Source organism: Nelumbo lutea, chromosome 5 (assembly GCF_056320005.1).
Source record: "Nelumbo lutea isolate HS-2025 chromosome 5, American lotus-T2T, whole genome shotgun sequence".
In the NCBI taxonomy this organism is placed as follows: domain Eukaryota; kingdom Viridiplantae; phylum Streptophyta; class Magnoliopsida; order Proteales; family Nelumbonaceae; genus Nelumbo; species Nelumbo lutea.
Window position 1 is genome coordinate 38,311,060 of NC_142688.1, and position 16,390 is coordinate 38,327,449.

A 16,390-nucleotide genomic window follows, 5' to 3' on the forward strand; every position below is an offset into this window, starting at 1 on the left:
ATCTCCAAAACGGTTTCATGTCCGATCCGGTTTTTAAAACCTTGCTCTACACACGTTCCAACATCTCATGCATGCTATCTTATGGTAAGAAGTGTGAAGACAGATAATGTTGAACATATTGGGACAGTTACTGTTGGGAGGAAATCCCAACTCATACTCTCCTTTGCTCCAATTCTGGATCTGCTTCCAACAAAAAAAATCCGCTCCAACATTGATCTATGTTCGCACATCTAAGATATAATAGGTCCCAGCCATTTCTCGTAGATGTGTGGATATGGATCATGTTGGTATCAGGGTGGGACACGTTTTTTTTTTAGTTTTTACCCCAACCTCCACCTATGTGACATTACAGCTAAACATTGCAAATATTTCCTTTCATTCATAACAAAATGTTTCTAATATATGGGCGGTGGTATGCTCGTCGCCACCATAGATAGGGCCATGCTGGGAGCTTAATGGTTGTGGGACTTGTGGCTTGTGGGCTCATCTATTTTATGACCGGTGTGGATTGTGCAGTGTTGTTATTTCGTTGCATAGTCTGCTGAACAGTTACGTTCAGCAAATTTTATCATTTTATCTCCTCTTTCCAGCGGTAATAAAGTGGATAAAAAAGTACACTCGACTCCCTTATATCCACTGTCGCTCTCTCTCTTACAGCTCGTATTCTCTTCACCGACGCCCAGCGTCTTCCTCTCTTCACAGAAAGAGAGAAGGCGAAGGACGCGATAATTCTTTTAGATCCGTGGCGATTTTTCTCCGGAGAAGCAAGGTACTTGGATTTTTAGGGCTAGTTCAGCAGATCTTGCAATACAATGTTGTCTAATTTCATCTTTGTCAGCTAGATCATGTTGAGATTCTCAGTGCTTGAGTTTTAGCTATTCATATTTGTTTTATTGCTTCTGAGCTGAAGATCTTAGGGTTTTCTCATTTATTAGACGAAGAGGTCGAAATCTTATAATTGCACGGGATCTTGAGGCGGATCTAGTGTAGTTCGGTGTGTTTCATTTGCGTTCTGTGGTAGCTTTATTTCTTTTAGCTGGAGAACGTGTATAATGCGCTCTCTTTTATGTTAGTGTGGGCTTTAGTTGATTTCGTCTATGAACTTTTCTGGTTTTTTTTTTTTTTTTTTTTTTTTTTTTCGGCCCTCTATGTGTTATTGTGGGGATATGATGTAGATCTGGACTGATTCGATTCGCTTCAGCTAGTTCTTGGTTCGAATATCCTTTTTTTTGGAGTCAAAAGTTAGAGTTTTCTACATTGTGAAGTATGAACTAACCTTTTATATTTGGTTTTTTAGTGGTCTCGTGTAATTTGTAATTATACAGTTATTTGAAGTTTTCTCTACCAGTAGTTGTTGTCTTGTTGCCGTTGTTAGTCTTTTTGGTACTCCTTAGTGTTCGGTTTCTCTGTCCCAAACAACTTGAAGTTCTAATTTCTGAATTCAAGTTGGAAGATAATTTTATACTGTTTTTGTTTCAGTAGTTAGGTTCCAGTGGTGATTTATTACTTCTGTAATTATTTTGTTCTTGTGGATCTAGTGGTCTAATGATATCTATTCTGGATTAGATCTCCATCTCTAATCATGCATTTGTGCTGGTTTTCGTACTACTAAGAAATTTCTTTTATCTGGTGATTCTACAACTTTTATTAGATTTTAAGTTGGAGTACTTATCTTTGGTTTGGTGCCTGATTTTCTGATTTTGCTCTGCCTTCAGGTGTAGAGATTCAAAGGATTTTTGTGAGTAACAAAGATGGCATTTGGGAAAAATGCCAGAGCGGACAGTAGGAGGTCATCATCTTCCTACTGTTCAACTGTGACAATCATCGTGTTTGTTGCTCTTTGCTTGGTTGGGGTTTGGATGATGACATCATCATCTGTAGTTCCTGTTCAAAGGGTAGACACGTCTTCTCAAGATACCAACACTGAAGTAAAACAAGTGACTGAGAGTGGTTCTCGCCAATTTGAGGATAGTCCTGGTGATTTACCTGAAGATGCAATGAAAGGGGACAGCAGCACCAGCACTTTTCAGGATGACAGCAAATCTGATGAGCAGGAGAATCAAAATACACCTGAGCAAACAATTGAAATTGAGGAAAAGCAGGAAGAAAAGCCTGAGGAGAATGATGATAAGAAGACTGAAGAGAAGTCCAAAACAGAAAATGAAAATGACGGGGATGGGAAGATGGATGTCGAGGAATCCAAAAAGGAAGAGCCAAATTCAGAAAGCGAAGAAACAAAAACGGAAGGTAGTGAAGGCGAGCAGACAGAATCTGAGGAGAGCTCAGGTGAGAAGAAAGATTCAGAGGACAAAGTTGAGGAGAGATCAGAAGAAACAAAGCAAGAGGACAAAGTTGAGAGCAATATAGAGGAGAAGACAAAGCAAGATCAAGAGGAGGAGCAGAGCTTGAATGAAAATAAGAAGGATGGCCAGGTCCCAAGTGAGGTATTTCCTGCTGGGTCCCAGTCTGAGATTCTTAATGAGACAACTACTGAAAATGGGGCATTCTCAACTCAAGCAGTGGAGTCGAAGAATGAAAAGGAAACACAAAAATCTAAGGACAAGAAGGAGTACAGCTGGAAGCTTTGTAACGTCACTGCTGGGCCAGATTACATCCCTTGTCTTGATAATTTGCAAGCTATTAGGAAGCTCCCAAGTACCAAGCACTATGAACATCGAGAAAGGCATTGCCCTGAAGAGGCCCCCACTTGTCTTGTTTCTCTACCTGAAGGATACAAGATCCCAATTAAATGGCCTAAGAGCAGGGAAAAGGTATACCATCTATTTGCTTAATATTGAATGCACAATCATTTTCATCAGTGCTGCTTTAATCCGGATCTCTTAATTGGTTATCTCCTGCAGATATGGTACTACAATGTTCCCCACACCAAGCTTGCAGAGGTAAAGGGACACCAAAACTGGGTCAAAGTTACTGGCGAGTATCTTACTTTCCCTGGTGGTGGAACTCAGTTCAAGCATGGTGCTCTTCATTACATTGATTTCATTCAGGAGGTGGGTACTATCTGTCTTTTACTGTTGAATTGCATTATTTGTTCTTCTACTATATTATTATTGCCCTCCCTCTACTATGATACTATTCAACTCATTTCAGCCTTAGGCCCAATTTTTTGGGGTTGGTTTTGTGAAACCTGTTCTGCCATTTTGCTTTATCAAGAGCTACGCTTTTTTGTTGTGTCGTGTATATTTATTTCTTTATCCCTCATCCCTCCCTCTTGGAAAAAAAGTTGGCTATCTAAATTCGACATTTTAGTTCACAGCCACCTGCATGACATTTTAGTTCACACAGCCACCTTGTAAGTTGTAACAGTATTGATGCTGGATGTATTTCCAGGTGAACTTACCTGTCACACAGGGAGAGCCCTATTGACAGCTTAGGCTGTTGAACGTGGAAAGCAAAGTTTTCTCCTCCCTCTCCATCTCTATTTGTTTATCAATCTAGACATATGTATGTGCATGCCTTCCTGCCATTGTGCATAATTGGGGAAATGCCTCTTTGGGTCATAAATTGAATTGTCAGACATAACTATAAGTGTTTTTTAATTGTTATTATCATTTCAATGTTGGATTCTCACTCACTGTTACAGGTATCATTAATAAGACTGTTAGGATTCTTATGAGTCAGTTATTGGGTAGTGGGATGTTACTTTGATCCGAGTAAATGAGTTTGATCAGGTGTGACAGTCACGGATACTATTATTCAGGGGACTTGTTACTATTATGCAGGAGAATAAATGTGACATCATGTGGGGGAGTTATTGGCAGCTATAGTAATATGTCAATGCTTGGAGTCCCAGGAGTGTATAAAATGCGAAGTTGTGAATGAATAGAACCATCTTTCTTGCTTGTAAATCATATTTGTGCTTGGGTGGACGTTTTCCGGTTTTTCCTCAAAGAAAACCAATTATCTTCCCGTGCATACAATTCTTGTTTCCTCTTCCCTTGTCTACTATCTTCTTATAGGGAGTAATGCCTGTTTACCTTCTAACTAAAATAGGTTGTGGCAAAGTGAAACTCCATTACAATTTTACAGTGATCAGTTCATCACAAAAGTATTCTATGGGACAATTTAGGCCCATCCACAAGATCAATCTCTTCTGCATGTAATGTTCACTTATTTCTCTTATCTATTTTTGTGTGTGCATGCACCCCTTTCCTAGGAACATGTTTTTATTTGATAGCTTTTCCCCTACCACTCTAGCAATGTACCACAGCCCAAACACGAAGATACTGATGATTAGTGAATTTCAGGTTGACATTTTCTTGCATTCCTCCCTTTTACCTTTTTGACTTAACATGGATATGTGTAATTGCCACTGCAGTCTCTGCCTGACATTGCATGGGGGAAACGCACACGTGTGATATTGGACGTTGGGTGTGGAGTGGCGAGCTTTGGGGGATTTCTCTTTGAAAGGGATGTCCTTGCCATGTCATTTGCTCCCAAGGATGAACATGAAGCACAGGTGCAATTTGCTCTAGAAAGGGGTATCCCTGCCATTTCAGCTGTGATGGGCACCAAAAGACTACCCTTTCCTGGTAGAGTGTTTGATGTTGTCCACTGTGCACGCTGTAGGGTGCCCTGGCACATTGAAGGTATTTTCTATTTTACAATCTGTTGAGTGTTAACCTAGTGTCTTGGTTTTGTGCTTATTCCTCTTCTGTTGGGGGCACTTATTGCAAGAAAAAAATATGCAGGTGGCAAACTTCTCTTAGAGCTGAATCGTGTTTTGCGACCTGGTGGTTACTTTGTTTGGTCTGCTACTCCAGTTTACCAAAAACTGGAAGAAGATGTTCAGATCTGGAAAGGTAGAGTATTTTCTTTGACTATTCCATATACTTGTCCTGGTGTCTGACAAACTTATGAATTGGGTCTAACAGCTTTGCTTTTTTCATGGATGTTAATGACAGCCATGTCTGCAATGACGAAGTCAATGTGCTGGGAGTTGGTTACAATTAAAAAGGACACGGTGAATGGTGTAGGTGCTGCAATATATAGGAAGCCTACTTCCAATGTGTGCTATGACAAGAGGCCACAGAATGAGCCTCCACTCTGCCAAGAATCTGATGATGCAAATGCAGCTTGGTATCTTTTCCTTTACCCAAGTAGATTTAACTCGTTTTCACTGACCTGTATTATGGTCTTTATATGTGTACATGTTTTGTGCCTAGGAGTGTGCCGTTGGAGGCATGTATGCACAGGGTACCAATGGATATTTCAGATCGCGGGTCTCAATGGCCAGAGCAGTGGCCAGAAAGACTTGAGAAACCTCCTTACTGGTTGAAGAGTTCTCAGACTGGTGTCTATGGCAAGCCAGCACCAGATGATTTTGCAGCAGACTATGAGCACTGGAAACGTGTTGTGACCAAGTCATATCTGAAAGGAATGGGCATCAACTGGTCATCTATCAGAAATGTCATGGACATGAGATCTGTATACGGCGGGTAAGCAAAATTACCTTTTACTCTTTTAGCTACATTCAGTCCTGTGTGATTAGTGTCCTTTTGTGGGCCTTTCTGTAGGCTACTTGGTAAACTTAAGGCAACTTCCTCCTTAAACAACAAACACCAATGTTTCTTTCTAGTTCTATTTGCTGGATTTTGCAGTTGAAAACTTACAGTTTGCTTCCACTTTCTTACAGTTTTGCTGCAGCTCTTAAAGACTTGAAGGTGTGGGTCATGAATGTCGTCCCAATTGATTCACCCGACACACTTCCCATAATTTATGAACGGGGTCTATTTGGGATATATCATGATTGGTGTGAATCATTCAGCACCTACCCAAGATCTTATGACCTTCTCCATGCAGATCATCTCTTCTCCAAACTCAAAAAGAGGTTCTTTACATTCCATGTCTTTTTTCCTCTCCATGTCTTTTTTCCTCAAAAGTCTATCTTTGGTTTGATAGAAAACGTGAGCGAAACAGAAAGTTAAGTGGAAGTTCTTAAGGAACTTATTTTCTATCAAACCAAACACACAGCATATGGGCTAAAGCCTCAATGAAGGGTATTCCATATGATTCCAGTTGTTAATTGTGGCATTCATTCATTCATCCAATAAGACTATCTGTTCTGCAGGTGCAACTTGGTGGCAGTGGTAGCAGAGGTGGATCGAATACTGAGGCCAGAAGGAAAGCTGATTGTACGAGACAATGTTGAGACCATTGGTGAGTTGTCAAACATGGCGAGATCTTTGCAGTGGGAGATCCGCATGACCTACTCACAGGATAACGAGGGATTGTTGTGTCTCCAAAAGACCGTTTGGCGGCCAACAGAGCAAGAGACAATCTCATATGCTATTGCCTGAGAGCATTGTAATGTCCTTCAACCATTGTTTTCAAACTTAGTCATTGCGAAGATAGAAGATTCCTATAGTAGATATTCTTTTAGTAGCGTTGCTTGGTACCCAATTTCAATTTGTGATAAATGTAATTTTAGATTTTTATCCTAGATCATGTATCATTTCAGTTGGTCCCTCTAATTCCTCTCCTCCTTGTTTCTTCTATTTTTTTTAATATCTTTCAGAGGGGATGTCCTGAATTTTGACTGTAAAGTCATATTATGAGATACCGATTGGAATCAATGCATTCTTGAAAGTGTAAAAGCTCTTAGTTTGTTTACGTTCAAACATGATTTGCTTATTCATGTTTTATGTCTTGGATTGGGTAACCATTTTACACGGGATTTTTGTTCATTCTATTCTGTCAAGGAAACAAGGCAGTGCAATATTGTCGCATGGACTATATAATCCTAAGTTTGAATAGAATTGCAAGAAAAAAGGGTTTGAACAGAATTGGATTTGCCTATATTTTGTCAGGATTCAGGACCACAGTTCTACGTTCTAGTTCTGTAGTTTTACATAAAAAAGCAGAAAAAGAAAAAAAAACGGAATGGTGAGTTGCAAATGGTAGCACACCAGTGAATTTGATAATAAGATTCGATCATCAGTCTGATAGAAGTTATTCTTCGAGAGATCAAGCCAATCGCTTCAGGTGCAAAAAACCATAATTAATACCCTAATTAGTTCTTTATGATGATTTTGTCAAGTTTGCCTGCTCGCACCGCTGCTGTGTTACAGCTTACGGGCGTACCAGTGTTGAAATTGGTTGGTTACGCATTTACGCCCACAATAAGGTTTTTAAAACCGAACTGGATAACGAATCGTTGAGGGTCTGGTTCCTGGGTCAAATGGTCCGATCATTTAAATCGAATACTGTCCATTCTGACAAAAATTAAAACGGCCAAAAACCATTAGACGGTTTGAACGGTTCAACCATCTGGGCTAATGGTTTTCTGACCAAATCAATGGTTTTTGGCCAAATTGATGGTTCTGGGGTAAAATGGAAGTAACCGGTTCTCAGTTTTTTCGGTTTGACTGTCTAGTCTGGTCTAATTTTGAAAACCATGCCTGCAATACACAGTAGTGTGAGCAGCAGATCCAACTTGTGCTTTAAGTATCAACTACCCAACCCTATCTGTTTTCAGGTTATTTACTAAAATGCCCCCTATAGTTTCATAGATTTATTTAAACCTATCCATTTTACTAAAACACCCTTATAGTTAGCAATTGATTTACTTAATCAATCTTTTCATTGAAAACTATTTGTTTTGCCATATAAAAATAGTAGCATGACCACCCAAACTAAGTTGAAAATGTTTAAGGGTATAAACCCATGGTTGTTTATTCCAAAAGTACCCCTAAACTGAGTGGAAGATGTTCAAGGGTATGGATCCATGGTTGTTTATTTCAAAAGTATTCCTAACGTTTTTTTCTTTTTTTTTTCTTCTTTTGTATAGAAAACAAAATTGGCCAATTAGAGAAAAATAGTGATTGTCCATGTTTTACTAGGGGCAAAAATAACAATTTTGTTTTTTGTTTATTTTGATTAAATCTATTTTAGTGGATTTTAGTGTTCAAACTATCATTTTCCACTTTCATCTAATGGAAGGTTGATTAAGTAAATTGATTGAAAACTATAGGGGATTTAATAAAACACAAACTATAGGGTAAGTTTTAGTAAATCCATGAAACTATAGGGTAAATGACCATTTTTTTAGTAAAGGGAAATTTAGAGAGAACCTACATTTACAAAGTTCTTTCGGGTTAACTTTCCACTATGGGCAAGCCTCAACAAAAGCACATTCATCACCAATGCGCTCAGCTGCCAAGATATGGGCAACAGAGTTGCTTCCCTATAGGGGATTTAGTAAAACACAAACTATATGGTAGGTTTTAGTAAATCCATGAAACTATAGGATAAATGACCATTTTTTTTAGTAAATGGAAATTTAGAGAGAACCTACATTTACAAAGTTCTTTTGGGTTAACTCTCAGACCCACTATGGGCAAGCCCCAACAAAAGCACATTCATCACTAATGCCCTTAGCCGCCAAGCTATGGGCAAAAGAGTTTGCTTCCCCATTTACAATGGAGAAGAGAACCCTCGTCTTTTGCAAAATTTACAATATCCTTGACAAGAAACACAATTCCTATTCCCGTAAGCACTTCCTTGATTAATAGCCTTAACTAGGCTTAAACAATCACTCTCGATCACAAAAGAGGTGGTACCCCTATAACGTAAAAATTAGCTTTAAATCTTGGAGAATAGCAAAAGCTTCCGTTTGGATGGGGGAACTGCCTTTCATCTTTACAAAGTAATTTACAACCACTGTACCGGTATGGTCCCTTGCAATTACACCAAACCAAGCCCTACCTTCATGGAAGAAACTGCCATCCGTGTTAATTTTGATTGTACCAGAAGGAGGGGGTTGCCAAAAAGTAGAGCTTTCCTTGGCACTAATTGCATGGGAAAAAGACCACCATCCTTGTGGTGAAATCAGGCTCCTCTCCCTTATCATCCTGTTGAAACAAGCAAGAGTAACACAAAGTGACATTTTCAAAGATAAATTCATTCCTACATTTCCAAATTGCCCAGAGGATAAAAGTAGACAAATGGAGGATATAATCTTTTTCCTTTCACCTTGGGATTTTGCCTTGTCTACCCACCATCCAAACTAATCTTTGAAAGAGGAATGAGATACAAAATCTTCTGTTTTGACATTCAGAATGCTGGCAAAGCAAAGAGCTTTTGCATGTTCACAGAAAAAAAAAAAAAGAGCATGAAGAATTGTTTCGGTCTCCCTATTACAAATAAGACATAACCCTAAACTCTCAATCCCTTTTTAATGTATATCCTTTGACATCTAGAGCATTCCAACATCTACAAAGGAAATTTTTAACCTTTGGGTCAACTTTAAGGGTCCATAGCTCTCTCCAAATGTGATTTTCCATCGCTCAAGCACTCCTCATAACCAAGAATCACTAGACTGTTATTGGATAGATTCTTAGCTACAAAGTAGGCTGACTTTACATAGAAAAGCCCATTTCTATTTGGGGTTTAGAAAAGCTTGTCATGCCACTTGCCTGAAGCCAGCGGGATGTTCAGAATGCTCTCGGCATAAATCTCACGGAAGGAGTTCCTAATAAGATGCTTCATTCCAACTTCTGCTTGACTCAGACATAAGGTCTTTGACTTTAATTAGGTTGACAGCTTGAGGCTGTGGCCCCTTAATTTTGAACCTAGGAATGACTGGGAGCCATGGGTCCTCCCATATTTTGATATTTTCTCCCTTGTTCACAGCCCAACATGCCCCAACCTTATTAACATACCTAGCAGCCAACAAGCTCTACCACCCCCATGACCCTCTTTTAGAGATATTGGATAAGAGAAAACTTCTTCCTTTTAGATATCTAGCCTTCATAATCTTGATCCATAGACAGTCTTCATTTGTACAAAGTCTTTAAGGCCTGCTTAGCTAGCAAGTCCAAGTTGAAACAGTAAGGGTCTCTAAAATCCCTTCCCCATCTAACTTGTTTCGACTTGCATTGGCCCAACTAACGTAGTGAGTTTTCTTTCTATCCCCACTATTCCATCAAAAGCTCGTCTAGAGATTTGTCAACTAGGTAGGAATTGCAACAACCATAACTTTTAGTAAAATTTCCTTCAGCTTGGGAGAGCAAAAGATCTCGCCAGTTCTTTGTCTTGTTTTCAGTTCTTTCAATTAAGTGATTATAGAGGGCTTTTTTGGACCTTCCAATGGCAGTATGGAGACCCAAGTATGTAGAGGGTTCAACTACCCTCTTTATTCCCTAGGGTTTTGGCTAATAATTTTTGGAACCTATAATGAAGGTTAGAGCTGGAATAAATTTCTGATTTATCCAGGTTTACCTATTGACCATAAGCCTTCTCATAGTTGTGAATAGCATCCAAGAGAGTATGCCCTTTGATTGGGTCAACCCTAGTGATGAGGACGGATTTGGCCCTCTAGTGAAATTGTGACACGTGGCATCTCGTGACAACTAGGCAAACACCCAAGCAACAACTTACCAAGTTGGTATCCCACCCGGGCACCGGTCTGGCCGGCCTAGCGCGACCTGCATGCGGCCTACAGGCGGCCTGCATGCGACTTGACGTGGCCTACGCGCGACCTGGCACGGCCTGGTGCGGCCTATGCGCGGCCTGCGTGACCTAGCATGGCCTGGCGCGGCCTACGCGCGACCTACGTGACCTGGCACATGATCTGATCTGGCCGACCTAGCCGCCCATAAGACGCCCACTGATGAACCATAACGGTGTACCCCGCGAGCTTGGTAGCTCACCAAGGAGCTGTCCAAGGAGCTCGGTAGCTCACCAAAGAGCTCGCCAAGGAGCTAGGCAGCTCTCCAAGGAGCTCGCCACCAAGGAGCCAGGCAGCTCGGCAGAGCTCACCACAAGCAGTTCGGCATAGCTCCCCCGAGCAGCTTGCCACTTGTAGGGTAGCTCGGTACAGGAGTAGTTTGGCATATCGTAGGAAGATCTCCTGCATGACAACCTGGCCTAGACACCGACCCGCCGACTGACACAGGCGCCGACTTGACAACCTGGCCCAGACACCGACCCGCCGACTGACACAGGCGCTGACCTGACAACCTAGCCCAGACATCGACCCGCCGACTGACGCAAGCGCTGCCCTAACAACCTGGCCCAGGCGCCGACCTGGCCGCCTGACACAAGCACCAGCTTGACGACCTCGAGGAGTTCACCACCGTACCCCGGTTTTAACGGGATGTGTCGAGTCTTACCGTTTGGAGGCTTTTCACCCACCTAACCTGCGAGGACTCCGGTATATAAAGACCTCACCCCCCAAAGGGGAGGGGGAGGGGAAAAAAGGATGGTAACCCCTGCTCTCTAGTTCTCTCATTTCTCTCCAAGCTCTCTGTAATCAGAATGCTATAACTTAGGCATCGGAGAGTCCCCGCCGGAAAAATACCCCCGGGTCCTCTAATTCAGTTCTCGCAGGTCTCTCAGCTCCCGCCACCTACAAAGGAGAGGAAATCACCTCATGCAGAGGGTAGTCGGGTTGCGCTGCACCAGGGAGCTCCACCATTCTCTAAGTTGCAGGCTACCTAAGAGCAGGTCAAATGGCAAGTCCACTAAGGAGCTCGCCACCAGGCAGTTCACCACCAAGCAGTTCACCACCAGGCAGTTCTCCACCAGGGAGTTTGCCACCAAGCAATTCGTCACCAAGTAGCTCTCCACCAGGGAGCTCGCCACCAGGCAATTCTCCACCAGGGAGCTCGCCACCAAGTAGCTCATCACCAAGGCATGTCACCACCGGGTCAAATAACAAGGTACTTAGCCAAAAAAATTATACATCACAAAAAATGGTACGTGACCAGAAATGGTTACATCACCTAGCAAACAAATAACTATCATCTACAAAATCTAGTTGTGAGACCACTGGGCATTCTCTATTCATTTTAATGTCTGATAATTGATTAGAATCCACAAGATTTGACAGTTTTGTAGATAACACTTTCGAGACAAAGAGGAAAAGATAAGTGGACAAGGGATCTCATTGTCTTAATTCCCTCATAGGGTTTATAGTAATCCCAAGAGATCGATTTACAAGAACCTTGTAAGAAGTCGGGGTTACACACTCCATGACCTACTGAATCCATTTCTCTTCAAAGACTAACCTTTGAAGCACTTGCCTTAAGAACACCCAATCAACCCTATCATAACCTTTACTCATATCTACTTTCTTCTTTCCCTTAGTCTTCTTGGTGAAGTCAATAACTTCATGGGCTATAAGAATATTATCCAAAATTAGCCTACCAGGAGTAAAGGCACTTTGGTTCACACTCACTATTTTGATTAATAGAGGTTTGGCTCTATTAACCAATATTTTTTCTATAATTTTATAAATAGTATTGCAAAGGCTAATAGGTTTGAATTGGGAAGGAGAATCAAGATACTTGACCTTAGAGATTGGGGCAATGAATGCTGTGTTGAGCTTGTTAAATAGATGTCCAGTTTGAAAAAAAATGTTTTACAGCTTTTTCTACATCCAACCCTACAAATTTTCAGTATTTTTGATAAAATAGCTTTGGATAACCATCCGGGCCTAGGGCTTCCCTTGGATTCATTTGGAATAAGGCTTCATTGATTTCTTCCATGGATATTTCCTTCTCTAGATAGCCTCTATCACTTTCATCTAGTTTCACTTCTAAGCAATCAATAGGTTCCTCTATCCCAATTGGATTTGAGAACTTATAGATATCTTGAAAATGGTCATTTAGAAGGTTTTCAATCTCCTCAACTTGCTTGACCCGTCTACCATTTTGATTTTTAATTCTGACTATTATATTTTTGGCTCTTCTTGATTTGGTAATAACATGGTAAAACTTTATATTTCTATGACATGTATAATTTATATTATATGTAATAATTTTATATTATATAATGTATAAAATAAGTTTATATGCATGTTATGTCATTTAATATAAAATATTATAGATATGTAATGTTTTATATATGGCTGACATTGGCCTAGAAAAGGCCCAGCCTGGCCTAAGCCCGTGTAGATTTGAGCTAGGGCTTATGTTTTAGGCCCGAAACTCTGGGCCAGGTCAGGCCCAGGTCTAAGCTATAGCCCTTATCATAAATGGAAAGCCCGGTTTGGGCCCGACTTAGCCCATGATCATCCCTACTAGGTTTAGATCCCCTATACACAACCAAGGATCCTTTATTAGCCCTGCTAAAGTTCTCCACCTATTTATGAAATCCATTTTGGCCGATTTCATTGGTTCCTAGGAAAGACAATGGGGCAGGATCGGGGTGGGGATTACATTCCCCATCCCTAACCCTAATTTCCAAATCATCCCCCATCCCCGTCCTTGATCCCTGTCGGGGAAAGAAATGGTCCTCCAACCCCAACCCCAATTCGGATGGGTTCCCCATCGGAGACCCAGATCCCTAACTAGTACTATTCCTAGCAGGTTTGAACACTAAATTTTGGTATTGGTTCCCAGTAGGTTTCAACACAAATAGTTTTATCCCTTTGAAATACATTAATCAAGAAAAATAGGAGATGAGGCTGTACTGACCATAATCACCAATGGAACTTGGAAGCTTCAAATCTATAATCTATTGGTTGTGGTGGAGAACTAGAGATTCCTATTTTACAGGAAAACAAAGAGGAGGTTTATGAAGACTTTAGATTTTAGAAATCAGACTTGCGAGTTGAGAAAGAGAGACAGAGAGAGGACCGTTGCCTCACCTGAAGTTTGAAGAGTGGAAAACTAGAAGTCTCAAGTTTGAAAGTCACAGTAGACCAAACTACCAAAGACGAAGAAGAAGAGTAGAAGAGAAGTAGGGTTCAACGGCCACCCAGGTTCTCACTTCACTTCTGTTCTATTGAGTTTGGAGTGTTATGTGTTGACACCTTTTTGAGTTTTTGATTTTTTGTTAATTTGTTTTATAGTTTAGTGAACTAATTTAGGTGTAAGGTCAGGTGTTTAGTGAAGCTAATTAGTGTTTTGTTAATCAAATAATATATAGATAATATTATTTAAATATAAATAATATGCAATATTATATATTAATTAGAGTTGGGGTGGGGCGGGGATTGCATTCCCCACCCCCATCCCTAAACTCAATCAGGGATTCAATTTTAGCCCCATCCCTGACCTCAACCCCACCAAAGAACTCCCCATACTCAACCCCACCAGGTTGGGGTGCCCGGGTACCTATTAGGGACAGGGAAAATTGCCATTCCCATTGGTTCCCCATAGATCTAGGTTCAATTTTGGGACATGTCCTTCTCAACAAATAACTGAGTGAATAAAATTCTTATCAGCATACAAAACTTTTAGATCAACTCTAGGCTGCTAGAAGAGAACTGGATCACCACTCAATCCATATTAATCAACACCCCAACTCATCTGATTTTTAAGAAAACCCAGTTTCTTTTTACAATTAAGGCCCAAATTGTTAAGGGGGACCCATTCCCTTGACAATTCTAGCCCAATAGCTTCATTTGGCCCATGGGTCCTGTTTTGGGATAGGACCCTAAATCCATTTTCCTAAAGCTCCCCAAAACCCTTTCCCTACTCAAAGGAGCCACCTCCTCATAGAATTTTCTTTGGAAAGGACTAGCCCCGACCCAAACCCCACACATGTATAAAGTTTACCTTTTATACCTTATGGGAGCTAGGTGGTTCCTTTATGGGGAACACAATGGCTTCACCTCAACAAAATCTTCATGAATAGGTCTACTCTTTTTCTCCTTTGTTTTTCCGTAACTTTTTGAATAAAACACTTTTCTCCTTTCTATTTTCTTCCATGTTGTCCTTTTTACTTCTTAACTTTTTTTATAGTAGAAAATCATTCCAATTTCTTTTCATTTTTTCCAAAGCATGTCCAATTTTTCTATCGTTAAAGGCATTTTTTCATTTTTTATTATCTTTATGGGATGCTTATTTTACATTTGAACCTTATGTTTCTAACAATTACTATAGACAAAATTACAAGAGGACCCAAAACCAAACCCATACACCATACTGGGTAGATTTCCAATTGCATGAGTAAAATGATAAGGTAACTCAATTGGCACATAGCATACCTCATTACACAATCTTTCCCTAGACATTGCCTCGAGCTTAGACTCTTCTAGCTCTATCCCTTCTCTATTACCTTCTTCCCTAGCAACCACATCCTCCATGTAGCCTCCTGCTTCTACTCCTTCACCTTCTGAATTAATCAAATCATCAAGATCAAAAGGTCCACCCTCGTTCTCTCTACCTGCTTTTGTGACCAACCCTAGTTTTGAGACAACTTGGACCAGGCTAGATTCGAGTTGACCATGATCTAACATTCTTGCCGCTCCAATCCAAATCTTCTTTATTGGTACCATTAGATCAGTTTCACTGTCATGGTGTGAGTGAGGTGGTGAGCCTACGTACGGGGTCTCCTTGAAGGATAGAGGAAAGCCAGGAGCAGGAGGTAGGCTAAAGGCTAGGGTGAATGGAGTGATAGAATTGATTCCCCCGTTATGAGTTGGACATTTCTTTATAGGGAGATATCCCGAGGTCCCGAAAGAAAGAAGTCAAAAGCATTTGATTCTCATTAGGACAGAGAATCTCGGATTCATGGTGTTAGTTGTCAAGGAGCATTGCTAGGGTTTTGCCATGTGCCTTATGAGATATCTCAAGGACGAGCTTTCCTTTTGTCTAAGGGTTCTCATATCATTTGTGCTACTTCCTTTCATGACCCTCTTAAACTGACGTGGAATGAGTAACATCACTATTTAGCTCGCGTGTCCTCTTTAGTTCCATGGGGCATCCTATCACGCACGTTGTTTATGACACACATGCTTCTTTCATTTACTTTTGTCCTATGACATGCTTGCACTCATTGCGGTTGTCTGAGTTAAGAGTTCATTGTAGGTGTGCGATGAGTTATGGATTCATCGCAAATGTGTGAGGAGTTATGGACTCATCGCAGGTGTTCGTGTAGTGTTGGTTTGACGCCTTATGTGTTCTGATGGTCTGAGTGACTGTCATGTACCTACCCAAGGAGATTCGAGATGTTCCTAATTACTATTCCACTTTTCCTTTTCCTATTATGTCCCCACACCATATCCTAGGAAAACTCTGGATGCCCACTCTAGGCAGGAATTCCTACCTAGAATGCAGAACATGATGCCACTGTAGTATTCTTTAAGTACAATTAAGTTAATTTTTTTCATTATCTTTGTTTTTTTCTAATACAAAGTTAAATTATTTTGGGAAAAATCAAAAGACCCATTGGTTTTGACCTCTCCACTCATCTCACCCTCCTCTTTCAAGCTACTTCCTCGACTTTTCCCTCTTTTTCTCTTCCATGGTTCTTACTAGACTATTTACCACCTGAAACCATCTGCCCCTCTACTTGATAAATTCGCATCAGATTTCAGTTTCCTCTCCAGAATATTTGGACTTCATTCCCTCTTTAAAAAAACTAAGGCTTCACTCTTGTCATTTTTTGGGTTACAAAGAACATATACTTGTTTAGA

At 40.7% G+C, this 16,390-nt stretch overlaps 1 protein-coding gene across 1 annotated transcript; it reads left to right on the forward strand.

The window, feature by feature from the left end:
• The first annotated feature begins 409 nt into the window (after positions 1-409).
• On the forward strand, positions 410-6,617 carry LOC148851814 (S-adenosyl-L-methionine-dependent methyltransferases superfamily protein). Its single transcript, XM_088946427.1, has 9 exons — positions 410-769; positions 1,716-2,771; positions 2,862-3,011; positions 4,340-4,610; positions 4,713-4,823; positions 4,926-5,100; positions 5,187-5,459; positions 5,657-5,851; positions 6,092-6,617. Exons 2-9 carry the CDS (start codon positions 1,752-1,754, stop codon positions 6,318-6,320), a joined length of 2,424 nt encoding a protein of 807 aa, XP_088802553.1. The 5' UTR covers positions 410-769; positions 1,716-1,751; the 3' UTR covers positions 6,321-6,617.
• The last annotated feature ends 9,773 nt before the right edge of the window (positions 6,618-16,390 follow it).

Excerpts from the sequence above, each read along its gene's own strand:
- LOC148851814 (XM_088946427.1), top strand. The coding sequence starts at position 1,752 with ATGGCATTTGGGAAAAATGCCAGAGCGGACAGTAGGAGGTCATCATCT. Across the intron at positions 4,611-4,712 it reads GGTGCCCTGGCACATTGAAG|GTGGCAAACTTCTCTTAGAG; the intron begins GTATTTTCTATT and ends AAAAATATGCAG. Across the intron at positions 4,824-4,925 it reads AGATGTTCAGATCTGGAAAG|CCATGTCTGCAATGACGAAG; the intron begins GTAGAGTATTTT and ends TGTTAATGACAG.